This window comes from Volvox carteri (assembly GCF_000143455.1).
Source record: "Volvox carteri f. nagariensis unplaced genomic scaffold VOLCAscaffold_17, whole genome shotgun sequence".
Classification (NCBI taxonomy): domain Eukaryota; kingdom Viridiplantae; phylum Chlorophyta; class Chlorophyceae; order Chlamydomonadales; family Volvocaceae; genus Volvox; species Volvox carteri.
This window is the reverse complement of record NW_003307560.1, coordinates 2,031,578-2,049,636: the sequence shown is the minus strand read 5'-3', so window position 1 is coordinate 2,049,636 and position 18,059 is coordinate 2,031,578. Positions and strand designations below refer to the sequence as shown.

At 54.9% G+C, this 18,059-nt stretch overlaps 4 protein-coding genes across 4 annotated transcripts; 3 read left to right on the top strand and 1 right to left on the bottom strand.

The window, feature by feature from the left end:
• Positions 1 to 192: 192 nt before the first annotated feature.
• On the top strand, positions 193 to 846 carry VOLCADRAFT_90666 (uncharacterized protein; the record flags this gene model as incomplete). Its single annotated transcript, XM_002950198.1, has 1 exon — positions 193 to 846. One exon carries the CDS (start codon positions 193 to 195, stop codon positions 844 to 846), a length of 654 nt encoding a protein of 217 aa, XP_002950244.1.
• Positions 847 to 5,743: 4,897 nt separating this feature from the next.
• VOLCADRAFT_80977 (uncharacterized protein) lies at positions 5,744 to 8,814 on the top strand (the record flags this gene model as incomplete). Its single annotated transcript, XM_002950197.1, has 6 exons — positions 5,744 to 5,908; positions 6,156 to 6,198; positions 6,445 to 6,590; positions 7,180 to 7,422; positions 7,498 to 7,643; positions 7,795 to 8,814. 6 exons carry the CDS (start codon positions 5,744 to 5,746, stop codon positions 8,147 to 8,149), a joined length of 1,098 nt encoding a protein of 365 aa, XP_002950243.1. The 3' UTR covers positions 8,150 to 8,814.
• Positions 8,815 to 9,674: 860 nt separating this feature from the next.
• VOLCADRAFT_90664 (uncharacterized protein) lies at positions 9,675 to 10,781 on the bottom strand (the record flags this gene model as incomplete). Its single annotated transcript, XM_002950088.1, has 3 exons — positions 9,675 to 9,806; positions 10,102 to 10,356; positions 10,548 to 10,781. 3 exons carry the CDS (start codon positions 10,779 to 10,781, stop codon positions 9,675 to 9,677), a joined length of 621 nt encoding a protein of 206 aa, XP_002950134.1.
• Positions 10,782 to 11,625: 844 nt separating this feature from the next.
• On the top strand, positions 11,626 to 12,600 carry VOLCADRAFT_90663 (uncharacterized protein; the record flags this gene model as incomplete). The annotated part of the gene is made up of 4 exons (XM_002950196.1): positions 11,626 to 11,638; positions 11,729 to 11,862; positions 12,119 to 12,223; positions 12,439 to 12,600. 4 exons carry the CDS (start codon positions 11,626 to 11,628, stop codon positions 12,598 to 12,600), a joined length of 414 nt encoding a protein of 137 aa, XP_002950242.1.
• Positions 12,601 to 18,059: the final 5,459 nt, after the last annotated feature.

Here is an 18,059-nt window from a genome sequence, read left to right as displayed (position 1 = left end):
AACTATTTGCGAGGTACATCATGTAGGCCGGATGATGGAATGAAGACGAGGAGCCGGTCAATAGTTCCATTGTTACAACGCAGCATTTCCAGCTTGCTGCTTGGACTTATAACACAGCATCGCTTGCCTTATTTTTAATTGTGCTCCTATTTGTTATTAAGCGGCCTGGAGTAACTAGGATTAAATCGATTCATGGCAAGTCACAGCCGCTACTTGGAGGGCCTCGCGGCGTCTTTGAGGATTGTCCATGGACAAGGTGATGCCATAGCCTCAGCGGACTTCGCATCTCTGTGTGAGCATATCCTGGGCGCGTTCGACCATTTGGGTGCCATAATGTACTTTGCGAAGCTGGAAATGGGAGGCAAGGTAGACTCTATCAAGCGCGTCTCTGGCCAGCTCACAACATTGCGCGAGGTGGTCGAGGCTGACATTTCGGCCAACCGGGCGACCCTCAAGGGCAGTTGCGCACGTAACCTTCATCGGCTCATGCTGGTCATCACCTTCGTGCGACTAATGCTCTCAAACCTGATGGAGAATCCGGGGATGCAGCTGAAGGACGCATTGTGGAACGCGTACCAGGGCTCGCTGAGCCCAATTCACACCTACATGGTGCGCACGGCGGTCTGGGCTGGTCTGGTCACGATGCCCACGCGTGAAACCTTCATGCGCAGCATCGGTGAAACGGAAGAATCGGCCCGCGCTCATGTGCCTGAGGTAATAACTACCGCCGCGGATGTGGTCACGCGCCTGGAGGTGCTCTACGGCACAGGAGGCATTAAGATGCCCGCATCCGACACGGTATTCATCCCGACCGCCCCGCCTGACACGGCTGCGGCAGGGCAGTAGTATATACGGATTGTGGTCGTCATTTCGTGACCGTTAGTCCACAGGGAAAAGCGTGCCTGCTGGCCACTGCCCTCAGCGGGCCGCGGCTGCGCCCGCGGTATCCCAATTTAGTAGCGACGCTTTCTGACTCTGACAGGTTCGTGTGTATTGTGGCATTGATTACGCCTTCGTTTTGGCGGTAAGCAAGTAGCTTGCAGGTGGCAGCCTTGCTTCGGTGGCGGCAGGATTTTCTTGCGTCTGCACAGCCGGTGTGTGAGTTGCCGCAGCATCATATGGCGTACAGTGGCCGCAGCGTTCGCAGTGTCTTCGGATGAAAAGGGATATATTCAGCTGGTCTTGCTCTCTGGGTCCGCCAAGGCAAGACCAGCATAGGAAGAGCATGAGCTTTCTTCAGGACACGTTGTTAAGAGACAAGCTAGAGCGGGCATTCCTTACTTCAGGACATGGTACGTTTTTTCCTAAAAGGTTGCGCACCATGTAGCTTGCAGGCAAGGTTTAGGCGAGCAGCCCAGATTATTACGAGGAATGCTCCCTTCCCACCGGGCAAGGTGCAGCAATGGACCAACCCAGGCGATCATGTAGAGCGCCTCGGGCTGGTCTGCACTCCGCAGCACACACGATGAACGAAGTGGCTAGTTGAGGGTGGCACGCCCATATTGCCTTGCGGATTTATTACTGCTGCTCTGCACGGGGACAGGCGTGCGGCGGATTGACTTTCAGCCCGGCTGACCTAGGGCCCGGCTAGTTGGGGCGTGGCATGCCCGTGGCTACTCGGGTACGTCTAGCCTTCGGTGATCACGAGCGTTATGCTTGGGATCTGTCGTCTGGCTCTGGGCAGCCTGCCTCTCTGCAACCTTGGCTCGTGGAGCATTCTCCAGTCTCAGGTTACAAGTGTTTGTACTGAAGGTCTTGTATGCCTTGGGGGTACCGATAGCGGATAGATAGCGTTGCTTGGGCCTACTTGCACATACCGTACGGCAATACCACAACAAATTATGGCATATTGACTGAGTAGTGAGTGTCTGGCTTCCAAGCTGTGCGGCTGACAAGAGTGGTGTGCGGCAAAATCCTTGGGGGATATGCTGGCATATGATAGATAGTTTCGCAGGGAGGGTAGTGTGCATGCCGGAGGTAGGGCGCGTGTCGTGTCATTTTTTAACATGTGGCCGTTAGGCGCTTCCGACGGAGGCGAGGGCTGTGGAGTGGAGTCGATTGCATGAGTAGCGGATGATGAGTGGGACGAAAGCAATGCGCGCTATGGCGGGATGGGATAGTTGCCTTTGGCTTGCCGCACGGAACGCAGAATTTAGGAGGCAAGCATGGAACCGTCCACAGGTGCAAGGGCGGATGCGTATGCAGCGCGCTTGGGGAAGAGTCGAAGGTCGTCTGTCGTGTATGAGAAGGGTGAACCGTCCACACTTTTCGGCGGATGGCGACGTCTGGCACAGGAAAGAATTGACCCCAGGGCGAGAGGGATGGTAACTTCATAAATTTGACACCCAGCCGACCATCATGGGCGTGGTTAGGGAATGTTGTGGGTCTGTTTAGCGTCTTCATGGTTTCGTTATGTTGGCACGGCAGAATGTACGCGGCTGTTTCTGGATGGCTAGTGTATTATACGGGCAACCTGGCTGCGTTGTCTCCAGGGCCATGCTTCAAGTTGCTATACTTTACTGGTAGCCATCGACGCTAATAATTATGAGAGTACGTATATACGCTTTCTTTACGTGCATTCTGGCGTGCAACCGCGGTTTTGGGTCATCGTAATAAAAGTCTCAAGCTGTTTAGACGATACGGGAGAGCAGAGGTGCAACGCATATTGAGGGGTAGAGACGTAGTCAGACTCGGCATCGCCGTTCCGCCTTGTGGTTCACTTGAAGACTGTTACGTCGTCGCTGATGCACTGCATGGAATTAGGTGATAGGATGTGACTTCAATTCGGCTGTACATGATGTACGATTGTTACACAAATTTGCCTTGCGGGATGGCTGCACACACTCCAAAACCCAAAGTCATGTAATGCAGATGGATTGTCAAATTCGTTCCTTAGCGCTCCGACTCTATTTAATTGTCTCTTTGGTGCGTAACATGAACAGATCTCAGGGAGGGACTGCAGGCCCTCTCTCTTGGCGACCCCGTAGGCCCCGCACGTAGGCCCGGCCACGGTCAAAGACGTCCTCTTGTACCTCTCTTTCTGAGCACGCACCACCAAAAACATCGCTTAGTATGATACACAGAGCACACAGCCCCTTTCCAGGACAAACCTCTCTGTTCTGCAGTGCAGCTGCAGTGCTCGTCCCTCCTTATCAGTTTTTCCCCTCACCTTGGATCACAAAACGGAGAGAATCATGTGCACTCTTCACTCTCCACACGTCCCAACAAAATAAACACGTAACATCTGTGCTACCATGCCCGAGATGTCTCCCGAGCGACCCAGTAAATAGCTTCGAGGGCTCTTCGTCACACCACAGCAGCGCGCGACGGAACCAATCTAACCGAACAGGCTACGCTGTGCAGGAGGAAAATGACTGATCGCTGCGCAACCAACTCCAAAACCGACGAAAAATGACTGGGGAGTAAGTCCATGTCCTACCAGTAAGACGCTACTGTAATGGAGAGAGAACATCTGTTGGACAGACGGACAACGTCGCACACGGGCCCGCACAACAGGCAGGACATCAATATGTCTTCAATCGTAAAGCACATCGCTGCGACATGCGAGCAACAACAGCACGCACCTGAAACACACACATGACAACTATATACACACTCAGCACGACCCTACACTCGACTGCAAACCTCGCAACAAAGACGGACGAATAGAGCGCTCTTCAACCCTCGCCGCCCTCCACCACCTTGCCCTCGGCCTCGCCGGGCCGCCCGCCATGAAGCTTTTTTCAACGCCTTCCGTCTGTTTGGTCGTGTGGGTTGTTGCGTTCAAAAAGTCCTGTAAGTGGGCTCCTCGCCCTCAGCTGGATGGATGTCATGACGCCGCCTCAGGTGCTTGTCTGCGCAACCACCAGCACCGTAGTTACCAGCATGGCCACCACAATGCCGACTAAAAAGCCCAGGTACGGCACGTTACCACCCGCGTCGTCCGGCTTGTAGTACGTCTTGACAGTCTTGACCTACAGACGATAAAAATACGACAAGCAGGTAGTCGAAGTGGGACCGAAGTGGGGCCAAAGGCTTGTCATGCGAAAAAAGCCACACGAACAGAAAAGGCACACAAGCAGAGAAGGCACACAAACAGAAATGGCAGACGAACAGATCGCGAAACTGATGCATGCAGGCGGTGGAGTCTGCGGCTGCATTTCAATCGCAGCATACTCGTGCCTCATGTGCCGCACCTGCTCTTCCTCAACCCAGTCCTTCCAGTAATCACGTGCGGTGCCGATGACCTTGCGGCGTAGCGCATTGTATTGCTCTGGGGTCAGCTTGCCATCTTCGCCGCGCTGGCCGTACTTGGCCTCGTACAGCAGGTCGGCATCACGCTGACTCCGTGTGGACGTGAAGTCCAGGGCATTCAGGGCCTGAGAGAATACACCTTGCCTATTCAAGTAAAGGAGGATGAATTTTTCTTAATAATAAGTTGACGCATGTCAATTATTGCAACTGGTTGGGTGCGGGGTTCGCTTGGGTGAGAAGGGGCATGTCCCACACATGTCCAAAGACCGAGCTCGAATAATATGAAAATGCACATGGGGGACAACAAGTAAAAAATTTCCAGCATGTCGGAACATATAACGCGCATGAGGCCGTCCCATTAACCCGAGAGCATGTGGCGCTTGTGCAACAAGCCACATGACCAGGATATTGTGTGGCTGCCGGGCAACCGATGTAATCGCTTGCTCAAACTAGAATGCTTACTTGGGCTTAGCTTTGTCCTGAGGGGGAGAGGTCTTTGTGCCTTTCGCGTTAACGGGCTTCTCCTCCACAACGACTGCCGGTGACGACTTTTTCCTGAATAGCGCCGAGGGCGCCACAGACTGCCGTCCCCGTCGGGGAAAAGTGGCTGGTTGACCAAGCCGATGTTGCTGTAGCAAACTCATATTTAGGTCGTTTGGATAGCCAGACGTCGGAGCTCGGACGCGATTTAACTACCAGTCGATTGTCGACGGACGCGTTTATAAAACAAAATAAGACTTCAATGAAAGATGCATACATAAAAATATGTATTCTCACATTAAGTAGCCGTTGTGCTCATGTCTCCAGAGAAGCAGACGTGAGGACAAAGACATGCCGTACATAACGTCGCTCTTTTGTGTTTGACGAGAGCCTCGTTTTATGTGGGGTCCTTGCATTATTGATAGGCAATGTGTTCATGCCGTTAGCTTAAAACTCAGCCACTTGTGTATGTAACGTCTTTTACGCGCAAATAAGTTATTAGACAGATCTACGTAGCACTGTCTACGCTTTGGCACGCTCTTGATTGCAAGGAAATGATGCAGCCCATAACTTTGCTTTCGCGCCACAAAGTGGTGCATATGCCCTTGAAGGCCCCCAAACTACTACGTTGCACAGCTCCTCACAGGACTTGCCGACAAACACATACATGCAGCGCTCGTCAACCTGAAATAATCGTTCTTCCTTCAGCTCCACCTCTGCGAGACGATGTCTGTACCGTGGAGCGCCTGCCGCATCAGGTCAGCATCGGCCTTGAGACGAGCACCTCCGTATCCCAAGCGACACCATCAGCAACGAGCTCGCATGACCCTTGGCGATGGCCATCGGGGATGGATCTTGGGAGGCTGCTGCAACCCAAGTCAACTGTCCTCCTGAGTGGCCTCTTAGGAGGTAAGCCCCCGAAAGCGAACCCAGCGCCTCGCGCGCACTGTCCAAGTCTTCCGTGTCCCACACCTGCACCTTCGCACCTTCCTTTTCGGCGGCAGGTGCGATGGGTTTCGACAGTTCTAAGCCCGGGTCCGTGCTTCAGGCAGTGGGTGTGTTGGCCTTGATCGTGGCGGTGCACGAGGCGGGCCACTTCCTGGCGGCCCGGCTGCAGGGCATTCGGGTCACTCGCTTCGCCGTCGGATTCGGACCCACTCTGGTCAAGATCCAGGTAGGGGGATGTGCGCGTTAGGTGGTGATGGTGGTGGTGGTCGTAGTAGAAGTAACCACCCGCCGGTCTAATACCCCTTCATCTCAAATGTTGCTTTACAGTTGACACATCAGTCGGCTGCATGCACACCCCGCGCGTTCCGTACATCCACATCCCTCAACTCCCTGATGCATATGTTTCCATTCCTCTTGTTTCTCATCTTTTTCCTTCTCCCCTTCCTCTTTTCCTCACTTCATCTATTCTTTAGTCCGGCGGTGTGGAGTACTGCCTGAATGCGGTACCCCTGGGCGGTTACGTGGCCTTCCCGGACGATGAAATGACCGCCACTGCCAGCTCCTCCACCACCGCCAGCCCCTCCACCACGGCGAAAGGGAGCGCAGCCGCTACGGCCGCCGCCGCTGCCGCCAACACGACGAATTCCCAACGAAACAACCAGCAGCAGCAGGAGGCCGCAGCCGCTGGGAGCACCACCACCACCACCGCCACAGCCGCAACATCCACAGCTGTCGCAGCTACAGCTCCTGCTGTAGCTACAGATCCTGCTGCAGCGGCGTCTTCTCCTGAAATTCGTCCTGACGATCCAGACCTGCTGAAGAACAGGCCCATTCCGCAGCGTGCACTCGTGATCAGCGCAGGAGTGATTGCCAACATCCTCTTCGCGTACCTAATACTGCTGGCGCAGGTGCGGGAGGGAAGGGAGGGGAAACGAGGTGGACTTGGATGACAGTGGAGGGGGGTGCGGGTGAGTGCGTGCGGATTTTCCGGGCCCGTGCAGTCTCAGGGTGGGTTACGGGGTCTAAGGAGAGGGCTGCGCAGGGGCGAGCATACATGTGTGAGGGATTGAAGTTTGATTGGGTTTGCCACAGCGGATGGGCGGTTTTGAGGCGTTGCGCCGTTAGAGGGGTTGTAGGACTCTCCGGAGGTGGCGGTGGCGGAGGCAGAGTTGATGAGGGGATGGAAAGCTAGCATGGAGAGGAACGAACGGGCGGAAGTGGGGGGGGGATGGGAGCGGCCCTGGGAGGGAGCGAGGAGGTGAGGGAGGTCTGCGTTCCCACCTCCTAAGGTTCCCACCTCGTTCGGGGGGTCGTGGGTCAGGAAAGGAGCACCTTGGGCCAAACTCCCCGCCTGCTGCGCGTCCCTAAGTTATTACGGTTGGCCTGACAATGGCCGTAACTCTCCAGCCATCCCCTTGAACTTCCTCCTTCCCCCTGGCCTCCCCGTGCTTCCCCCAATTAACCCCCTCTCCAATACACACACGCACATACATGCAGATATCCACAGTGGGCAAGGCGGAGACTGCTTTCCTACCGGGAGTTCGGGTGTTGGTACCCGACACGCCAGCCGCCGCTGCCTCTGCCGCCGCGCGCGCGGGTCTCCGTACCGGTGATGTCATCCTTCGCATTGGTGACGTCACCATTCCCGCGGGAGCCTCCCAGGTGTCTGACTCCGTGGCCGCGATCCGCGGGTCGCCAGGCAAGGAGCTCGAGTTAGCAGTACTGCGCGGTGGCGGCGCCGTCGCGTCGCCAGGCGCGGAAGTCAGCACTAGCAGCAGCACCAGCACCAGCAGCGGCAGCCGTGACAATGGGGAGGTGTTATCGTTGAGGTGTACGCCGGATCCCGGCGCGGATGGTCAGGGGCGCATCGGCGTACAGCTGACGTCCAACACGTACATCCTGCACACGTACCCCCGCAGCACGACGGAAGTGCTGGCCATGACGCAAAGCGAATTCAACAGGTGAGAGGAGCCACACGAGGGGAAAGGAGGAATGCGGGAGCAGGTGCCATGAGGTTAAAGGGCTGAGGGGCTAGCAGGGCCGGCATATGCCCCCTCTCTTTTCCTATGTAAATGCCTTCCTTTCTTTCCTTCCTTCCTTCCTATCCTGCAGGCTGTCCGGCACTGTGTTCAACGGCCTCAAGCAAATCGTCACCAACTTCGCCGCCATGAGCGGCCAGCTATCCGGTCCCGTGGCCATCGTTGCCGCCGGCTCCGAGGTGGTGCGGATGGACTCGGCAGGGCTGTTCCAGTTCGCCGCCATCGTCAACATCAACCTGGCCGCGGTCAACATTCTGCCGCTACCCGCTCTGGATGGAGGCTACTTGCTGCTGCTGGGGCTGGAGGCGGCCCGGGGCGGTCGCAAGCTGCCGGCAGTGGTGGAGCAGGGGGTCATGGCGTCGGGGTTTTTGTTGCTGACGGCGCTGGGTGTGGGGCTGGTCATTAGGGATACCTTGAACCTATTGTAGGAGGTATAGACAAGGTTCCGGCGCGAGGCTCCGGCGTGAGGGGCTGTAACTGTAACTGTAGCTTTGCTGTTGTGGGAGTGGGGGCAGGGCGGGCGGTAGTTAATAGTATTGGAAGGGGGTTATGTTGCACTGTGTCAGCTGCTGCTGGGGCCGCGATGTGAATTGGGACGCTGTAAGGAAAGGTAGAACGGGGTTACAAACAGCGCACCTGGGAAAGGTGTGCAGAGGACTCGGGAGGGTGTGAGGGCTAGGTCCGGCAGAGGAGTGGCGTTTTTTGTGACGAGCAATGCGTGTGGCCGTGCGTGTGGATGTGTGTGAATATATTTTGACACTGAACGAAGTAAGCAGATGCCTTGTTGAGCGTGTGCGTGTGCGTCCCCGCGATGTAGGTAGGCCGCGGGCACATTTCTGGCAGTTGTGTGTCTATGTACTTGTTTTGATATTGAGCGGCGCTCTTTGGGTGCGCCGCGTTCCTTTCCTCTACGTGTTCCCTTCTGAGGATGTTTCCTGTTCTAGCAACGAAGACTTTGGCATATGTTGTGTGTCCGTAATTTCTGTTTTATATTCATCTGTATTAGGAGGAATCGCTCGCCGCCTCACGGTACCCGAGTACCGCGGGGAGGCCGCACGCGAACAAAGGAACATGATGTAGAACTTTCGAAAGGTTGCACAGGCGTGCCAGGGTACTTTACACATAAGTTAGGGGAGGGGAGGGGCGGGGCATCACCACAACCACGTGTTTGGGTACCACCCACTTGCATAGGAGGCAGCAAATCCGAGAGTCTCCTCCGTGCCACCAGACCTCCCCCGACCGCACGCGGTCGACTTCTTGTTCCTCCGAGTACGGCTCCCATCAGATCCCACCTCCATTATCGAATATATATAGTTGTCACGATTTGGGCTATTATTTCATCAAAAGGCCTTCTGCGGTACAAGATAACCATCAACCAGAAAAACGCCCAAAGCAGCAGTTACCGTCCAGCTCTCTTGAAACAGCCGCGACTGCTCTGCTACCTCACGTGCGCCTGTCCAGTAACGTATCTACCCTCCTGCTGCTGCGCATTCTTCCCATGCCCGACCGCCGCACATCATGTCCATAAAAAAACAAGAAGATTCTGTATGTATGCACCTCGGAGACCTTTCATACAAATATCGTGCTTCTGCATCACCATGTTCACCACCACAACTCAAATACGAAGACGACTTTCGACGCCGCGTGCTAAGAATCCTTTCGCGAACGCGCTTTCCAACCCACGACGCCGTCAATGCCGTCGGCGGCCATAGCGGTTTTTCAATACGTCCAGGGGCAGCCTCCCGAGCTCCATGCCGGCATGCAGCGCCCCTATAGACCATGCTGACCCCGAGCGCTGGTGTCGCCCCTCTGCTCCGCCTTACCCCCATCGACACCCTTACAAAACAAGCATGCGCGGACGTAAAACCTGCACCTGCAAGCCAGAGACCAGACAACAAACGCAACAGAAAACGGAACAACGCAAGTGTATCAAAATTGCGGCCTACACCACCCTCAACGACGGGGCTGCTGTTGCTGCGGGCGCTCCCAGTGCAATCTTGCCAGGCGCATCTCGAGGGGGTTGGGCGCCAGTCGCCGTTCCACGTCCCGCCGCTCATCCGAGCTCAGCTGCCGGTACACATTCACCTACGGGGAAGTGGAATTGCGCTGGTGTCTAGACGACTTGAGGAGCGAAATTGCGCAAGTGCGGGTTGCGCCAGGGAGGCTGCAACAGCAGCGACTGCAGCACTGGAACACAGCCGCGTGCGGTAGCTGCGGCAGCAGCAGTGGAAGCGTGTGTAAGGATTACTGCAATTGTGTGAATGCAAGCGGGCAGAAGAGATCAATGCTGCCTGAGCACGCAACCAAGAGCCGACGCAGTGCTCGAAAGTACGTCGCACGTCGCGGCGGCTTTTAAATCGTCCGTCGTTCCTGCGCTTACCTCTAGCATGCGGCTTCGGTCGTGGTTGAACGTGATGACGTCCACACCGCGCACCAGGTTGTTGTGGTAGGAGGGAGGGGCTGCCGCGGAGACGGAGGCATGAGCTGAGGTTGGCGACAGGGACCGTCCATGCTTCCAGGCAGCGGGGCCGGTGGAGACGTCCGCCGGTGCTGCCGGTGGGGCCTCTAGCTGCGTGCCGTGGCTGACCCAGTTGACAAAGATGCGGTGCTTGTCGCTCACCGCCAGCTCCTCGACCTGGGGAGGGAAAGAGGTTGGGGGTGCGAGAACGGGAGTCGGAGTTCGGGTCCTCATCAAAGCTGAGGAAGCCAACGTGGATGCCCAGAAATCACTGGGTCGAAATGTTTAAGCGAGTAGATGCAGTTGTAGGACTAGTTGCACGAGCGCCAGTATCATTGTGAAGTGTGTTCTTCGTCACGACTGCGCACCTCCACGTAAAAGTCTGGGTATTGCGAGCGGACGTCCTCAATCATCGATTTGAATGCCCGGGGTCCAACCACCATGCCGGTTAGGGGCAGTGTCGAGGAAGGCGACTGTTGGGCCCAACCCGATACGCTGCACAAGTCCCGGTAAACGAACTGCGGGTCGAGGAACTTATCGGCAGTTGCCATGTCGCCCCTACTCCATAAGTTAGAGTAATAGACGTGGCAGGTGTCGACCATTTGCTTTACGCGCCAATCCTGGCGAAGGTATAACGTACGAACAGCGAATGGACCAGGCGTGAGCTTAAGGTATCTTGGAGGACAGGTGAAGGTAACCATGGCGTGTGAGCGTCAGCTGCCGGGAGGGTAGTATAATCATGCACGTAATGTCCGGGAGGGAAATATGATCACGCAGGTAATAAGCATGCACGTAAGTTTGATGCATGGGGTATGGGTTTGGGCAGCGCAGATGGCAGCCGGCAGAGTAAGTCCATTTCCAATCGCCTCAGTTTGACTAGTACGCCGGCCCAGAGCGAATAAACATCGAGATGGGCACTGATGAAACGTGGTTTGTCTGCGAAAATTGTGCCCCGATTGTGCTCCGATAGTGTGGCGTACCTTAATGACGTCTTGCTCTTTAAAAGCATCAACCCGAAAATTTTTACGGCCTCGCGTTGAATTACGCGCACCCTTATGCATCAAATTTCTTGTGATTAACCCTTTAGGGAGATTCACAGCTGCGAAACTTTTCATGTTGAACAACACGAACGTGGACAGCAGAGATAGTCTTGGAGAAGAAATCTCCAAACAGTAGGTGGCTGTAGATTTCCTTACCGTGCCTTGGCTTCCTAATTGCCGTTCCGACACAACGACCCCAGGTTGACGTCAGCACACGCTCCAGAACTGACAGTTGGCCGCTGTTCCGGATCGCCATAAATTGGCAAGGCCATCTGCTTGTAAAATTTTAACACGTACACGGCAAAGCCAAATTGTGCAATAATCCACGTAAAGGTTTAAAGCCCAGTTCATCACAGCAGAGAGAATGCTGGACCTCCTTCATAACAACAACCACGACCATCATAAGATGCCTCATAAGGGTAAGAAATGGTGCCGTAAATGCTAAAAGTCATGTTTTGAGGGGCCCTGCTTCGCGCTCTAGCTTTGGTCGTTGGCCGGTGTCGACATAGGACGGGTGTGCCTTCAAAGCGTACCGCTAACTTCTCTTGCCGTAGACAAACTCGCCGAGACAAAGAAGCAAGAGGCTGCTATGCATGAGGCAATCAAGTCTCAGCAGCACCAGCAGAAGCAAGCTAAGGAGCAGGTGGGTTCGTTTTAGTGGCGACAGCGTTCGAGACTGGACCCGGAATCCCTGAGCTACTCAGGGATGATCGCAAAAGTTTAAATTGATATGCAGTCCTGGGTTTCACCTGTTCCATAACGTTTTTGGTTCCGTGTTTTTTCGCTCCCCTAAGCTGTCACCCTGGTTTCGGAGATGTCCGGGGCCAGTCTTGATCACCAAAGCCTTTCAGCTCAACAACTCAAGCTTATTTTCCGTGGTCCCGCCTTCGTTGTTGCAGTTGCTGCACGAGCAGGCTAGGCAGTACAAGGCCGAGCGAGAGTACAAGCTCGAGCTTGACCCCCAGGGCAAGCACAGCAAGAGGGCCATAAAGGAGCAGCGCGAGGTTAGTATATGTGGCCATATGAGGTGAAAAGGAGCAGCATGGCACTGATTTGTTCCGAAGCCCAGTCACGCGCGGAAGTACCCTATCCAGCCTTGAGTATACCGACCAGCGGCGTTTGTGTTGAACAAGTCCCATTTTGGTAACGCACTTTCTGCATTACAAGGTAGGGTTGGCTGTGAAACCTTTCTGCGTTTTTTTGCCCAACGCCTCCGCAGCTGCTCAAGCACGCGGAGAAGGCTGCTACCGGCGCTATGTGCGAGCACGGGGTCCAGCGCTGCAAGATATGCTTCCCCCACCGCGACGAGGCCAAGAAGCATATTGAACACGAGCGCAGCCCGGCGCTGGGCAGCCCCACAGAGGTGGACGATGACGAGTAAGGCTCTGCAATGTTGAGGGAAAATCATCAGATTTTCATGTCATGTGCGAGCTGCAGCTCGCGTTTCCTAGTTATGCAATCGTGCATGGCGCGTGAATGCTTGGACGACAAAAGACCAGAAGCGGACTGGTTTTAAATAATATGCTTTCGACGTTGCTTCTCTGCGTCCCGTTTTTCACGCCGTTCCTTTTCTACTGTGGAGTTTTTTAATACGGCGCTTGAAATTTGCATGTGGGGACAAACAGTCCAGGTTTGTAACCCCGGGCTTAAACGCCCCTTTTGAATTTTGCCGACAAGGCCATGAGACCACCTTCTAGTGTCCATGGCCCTTGCGTCCTGTACGTTCCAGGTTTTGTTGAATGTCGCATCGTTATTCGTTGTGCTGATGTTGGGAAGGATGAGGGATGTCTTTGTCGCACCTACAAATTTTGTTGCTTTGGTACCTGTCTTCATGTATTCAGTATTTCTCGCGTGAGCTGCGACTGCTGCCGCAATGCGACCGGCCGTCGCTTGCGTGAGTTGCGTATGATGCATCAAGGCAGCTCGGCTTTTTTTGCACAGGTCTGTACTATATGAAAATGCATCGTGCAATAAAGCAACTTTTTTGAATCTGGGTTCCATGTACATGCCAATTTTTATGGTAAGAAGATTAAATTCTGAGACCGTAGGCCAAATATGGACGCAAGGACGTCTTAAGACGTCGGCGAGTAGTACACATGTAGCGTTTTACTCCGCAATTATTTTACGGGCGCGCATGGCCCTCCCCAGCCCCTAGTAGAGGCTTGCAGCTGCCAAGTTGCCCTTCGGATGCAGTTAATGTGCACCACAAGGATTGTCACGTAAACGTTCAACAACATCCCACGTCATAATTGTTCCACCAGGGACGTAACGGGTCAGCGTTTCCTTCATACCAATCCAGAAGCCGAGCTGGCCAATAGGGGCGTGCATAGCGAAACTACACACGCACATTCAGCGAGGCGCCCTCGACCTTAAAGAGTTGCGACGCGTTGATGGCCATGGCCCTCACGCAAACGCGTACAACGTCGATCCAGCATGTGCAGCAACACGTCACAGACTTATGAAACATTCTTGTAAAAATATCAGGATTGGCAACCATCGCGGTGCAAAATTCGGGAGAGGCCACGAGCAATCCGGGCACAGACCAGCCCTAACTCCCTGAAGGGACGAGGTTGGATTGGTGATGAAGATTGTATTCCCTTTCCCCGTCCCGCGGGAGCAAGTACCACCGCGAGAGGCATTCAGGATTAGATGAGAGCCGTGTTGCGACCTCGGATGGACCCGTCCCTTTCGTCCATGGACGAAAACAGTCCTACACACGGCTACGTATGCGTGGCGAGTCATTACGACCACCATATGCGCCGGTCCGGTCCGAAAAGAAAAATCACAAGTAAAGGCTCTAGACCACGCGTGCTGACTTCTTGAATCAACGAGTGAAGCAACAGAGACAAAGGTAAATGACTTGACGTCACGACGGCGCATCGCGGCATGTACACAAAAAGCCATACGTGTCCATGTTTTGCCTCTGTGTGTGCGAGTGCGGACGGGCGGCCTCAGCTCTCGCGCGCGTGGGCCGCGCGTCCAAGGCCCGCCGGCCGGCGCGCAACAGTAAAAAAAACTACATACTCGACATGCCATGTTTGCCGAGCTGGTGCATACATACATTCATACATACACGGGTAACTGTACGACATAATTGCGAGAGCCCGGCCGGGTTGTTAATGCGAAACAGTCTTTGCAGCATGCAATAGGTTGGGCCTGCTAGGGGCGCGAGGAAAAATGGACGACATCAAATAATTAGCAGTCATAAGCCCGTGGGCCTGCTTGTCCCCTTGCGCGCCGCATATGCTGCAGGGCAACCCCGGGGACACCTCGTCAGGCCAAAGCCACCACGCGCCACCGCAGGATCAAGCATGCGCCTCTGGGTTGGTGCACTTTTCCAGCACCTCACCCCCCTTACGGCATAAATTCGTGGCTGTTAGGGCATCCACCGTCACGGTTCCTATTCCTACTCCCAAATCTCGGTGTACGGCGGATGTGCGTGCACCCGCATGCATTGCAGCAGAACTACACGCCCCAGCCCCCTGGCCCCGGGTTTCAGCTGCAAAGGCTGGTAGGCAGTAGGCCGAGTCGAGTTGCCCAATCATGCCGCCAGCGTACAACACTCTTAATAACACTGTGTTCATGCAACAGTCTCTAAACACCTGCTGGGACAACGATAAGATACGACACGACATATGAAGGCTTGCAGACAGATGCCTCTTGTGTTTGTAGCCCCCAGGCTGCTACAGCCAGATTTTGGGGCAACAACTGTAGCAATCCAGATGAATGTCTGTACAAAAGGCCCCAGGCTAGACGGGGATCTGGCAGTTATGTTGGTTGGGCGAGGGGACGGTCGGCGGCGCGAACGTGTGTGGCGAGCTGGCGGCGTTGTGGTGGTGATGGCCGTGGTAGCTGTGCTGATGGTGGAGGTACGGCACCGGCTGTTGCTGCTGGGCCATCAGTAGCTGCTGCTGGTGGTCCGGCGGCGCTGCAACCGCCTCCAGCTGTGGCGCGCTGCGGTGCACGTGATGAGGTGGTGCAGAGGCGGCGCGGCGGCTGGCGGCCGCAGCCCGCTGCGCTGCCATTAACGACGCACAATGGGTGGCGGCTTCATAAGAGGCAAGACCATCTAACTGAATGGTGTCACCTGGGGGGGATGATGCGCGGTCATCAATTGAAAGGCTACGTTGTGACGGGGAAAAGGCGGCGAGATCAGTGCCGGGGCGGCATTTGTCCTTATTGCGGTGGGCGCTGGACGGCAAAATTGAAACGGTCGACAGTTCTCGGCACAACGGCCGAGAGTCCCAACGGCTGACGACAGGTCTAGCAACCAATTCACGAGTTGTGCCGTCGGTATTTCGCGCGACACAACGTGTCCTTTCAATTCTGCGGTTCGCAATCGTAATCCGCGGATAACGCTTCTTGACTCACTAATTAAAAATCGAAGTCACATTAGGGTGCATTGTTGCGAGGGGGGGACCAACAACCAACTCGGTCAAAATAGCAAACCTTTACGAACATACGTACGTACGTACGTACGTACGGGCTCACCGGACGGCGCTTTGCACTTGAAGGAGCACTCGAACTCGACATCGGCTGGGATGTTGAAGAGTTCTCTGACTTGTTGGCGAAACTGCGCCATGCCCTCGGGCCCTGGCTTGACGCGCATCTTCACCGCCTTGCCGCCCAGGCTAACCACCATGACCGGTTCCACTGGCGCAGGCGGGGCTGGCGCCAGTTGCGCCTTCCAGTCAGGGAGGCTGGCATTGCAAAAGCGACAACTTCTCTCCTCCTGTACAAGAAGATGGGCGGCCGGGGGCCCGGGGGGAGCCGCGTTACGTCAGGAAGACGGAGAGGCAAGCCCCGTTTTGACAGTAACCACCTCAACCTCTGAACAAACAACGCGTGAATCGCAAAGTTAAACAGAATCAAACAAAGTTACGAAGATATATCATCGCTACATGCACCCTTGCTTGTCCTCTATGCAGGACGCTTGCGAGGCGCCATGCGTCATGGACCATGTCAGAAGGCTGGCCGGCTCCGAAAATTCGTACCTTGCGTCCTGCTTGTTGTAATTGCCATCGTGCTAAGCACGTTGGATGAACGGACCGGGGACACATGCATGGCCGCGATAACACTCCACCCTCTCCGAGGCAAATCCTGCAGACGCGTTTACACCGCGGTTTCTCATTGTATGGAATTCCAGGACAATTTCTCTGTATGGTTTGAGGCGTTTTTGCGCATAAGATTGTGACGTTGGGAGGTGGTGGTTGCACGTCGGTTGCGCGACACTACTGAGACGGGTTAAACACTTTTGTCCCAAATGCGCAATGCCGATTTCAATTGACAACATCAATGAGGGCATGATGATTGCTTAGGCGAATGAAGAGTTGGGTCTACTCTGGACAGCAACAGCACAGGAAAACGCCATGGACCTTACCAGCAACACTCGGGATCGTCCGAGTTCATGTCGTAAGACGCAGATGGTTCAGATTGGCACATTGCTCTTGAGGTGGTGCTTAAGTTTCTGGCTTAAGAGTATGCTCGCCGAGAGCCGACAACAAAACGGAGTGGCTAGATATGACTTACGTGCGTGGACAAACAGTAGAAGCCATCAAGTGATCAAGATACACGACATAGCCTCTAAGGAATTCCGCACGCGCTATAACACCTGGATGGACGCGTTATTCTGGCTGTGCGGGCAGCCCGGTCGTACAATGATTACTGCTTAGCTGTGCGGGCCCAGCTGTTATTCTCAGATTGCTAAAACTTGCAGCAAAATGGTTCCCACTGCCACTATACTCATCGAAAATATATAACTTCAACCATCCGCGCGCGCACTAAGGCTGCTGTACGTTAACAACGCCAGGTTGTGCGCTTTCTCCTTCGTGAATTTAAGAATGAAATGTAGAAAGATTTCAATTATTACATTTATCAACTCCTCAAAATATCGCACGCCCAAGTGCAGCAGGTACTGTTGTTGACTAAAACTTGCGACCGCGGCGCGTCAGTACTCTCTCGTCCCACAACTCAAACTTATTCGACTGTAAAAGTGACAAAAATGCACTCTGCTTCACGAAGCCTCCACGCGCCAGATTGTGTGGGTCCGGCCGGGCAGTGTGGCGACGACAAACGTTGACCCTTTTAGCGATCGTCCCCTCGCTATCATAGAACCACCTGAACAACGACAAAAGCATTCAGCGATAAAATCCTTCAAACCCAACTAACAATAGACAACTATAACCACACTTGCCCAGAAATTCCCCCGTACCGCCACCAAACATCGGAAGCTCAAGACTCTCCTGCATACGGGTAGGGGAGCCATACTGCAAAGAGAAAGCACTAGGGTCCCATTCGTCACTTAACAGCCGCAGGCTTGTCGCAAAAGCGCCGCCGGTAGACGGCAATCATCGCTGGCAAATCAGTCGTTCCGACAAGACCGGCTGCACACCATACCCGTGGGGCAGATTATTCAAAAACGTCCCAACATCTACCCGCTCCGCGCGGCAAAACCACTCCGAGAAAGTATCCCTAAATCACTCCAAGCACCCCGACCACAACCCCCTAAACTACAGCGAAATAGCAGAGCAACAAGCAGCGACAAGAGCAGCCGCAGCTTTGCCTTTCACACCGCCGGCGCTTCCTGGCAAGTCGACCCTTGCTGCTGCTCCCCTGCCTGGTTATTAGCTATTATTCCCTGTCCTGGCGCAGACCCCAACGGCACCAAGGCAGGGCCTCTCCCCTTACCCGCCTCGCCATCTCCCGCGTCAAGGGCGCCACCCCCGATCCTGTCCATTCCGCTGCCATACCTAAAATTGCCGTAACCACGCCCATACCCGTGGACGTAACCAACGGCATTGCTCCCTAGGTCCCCAGAAACCGGGGCGGGCGTGTGCACGT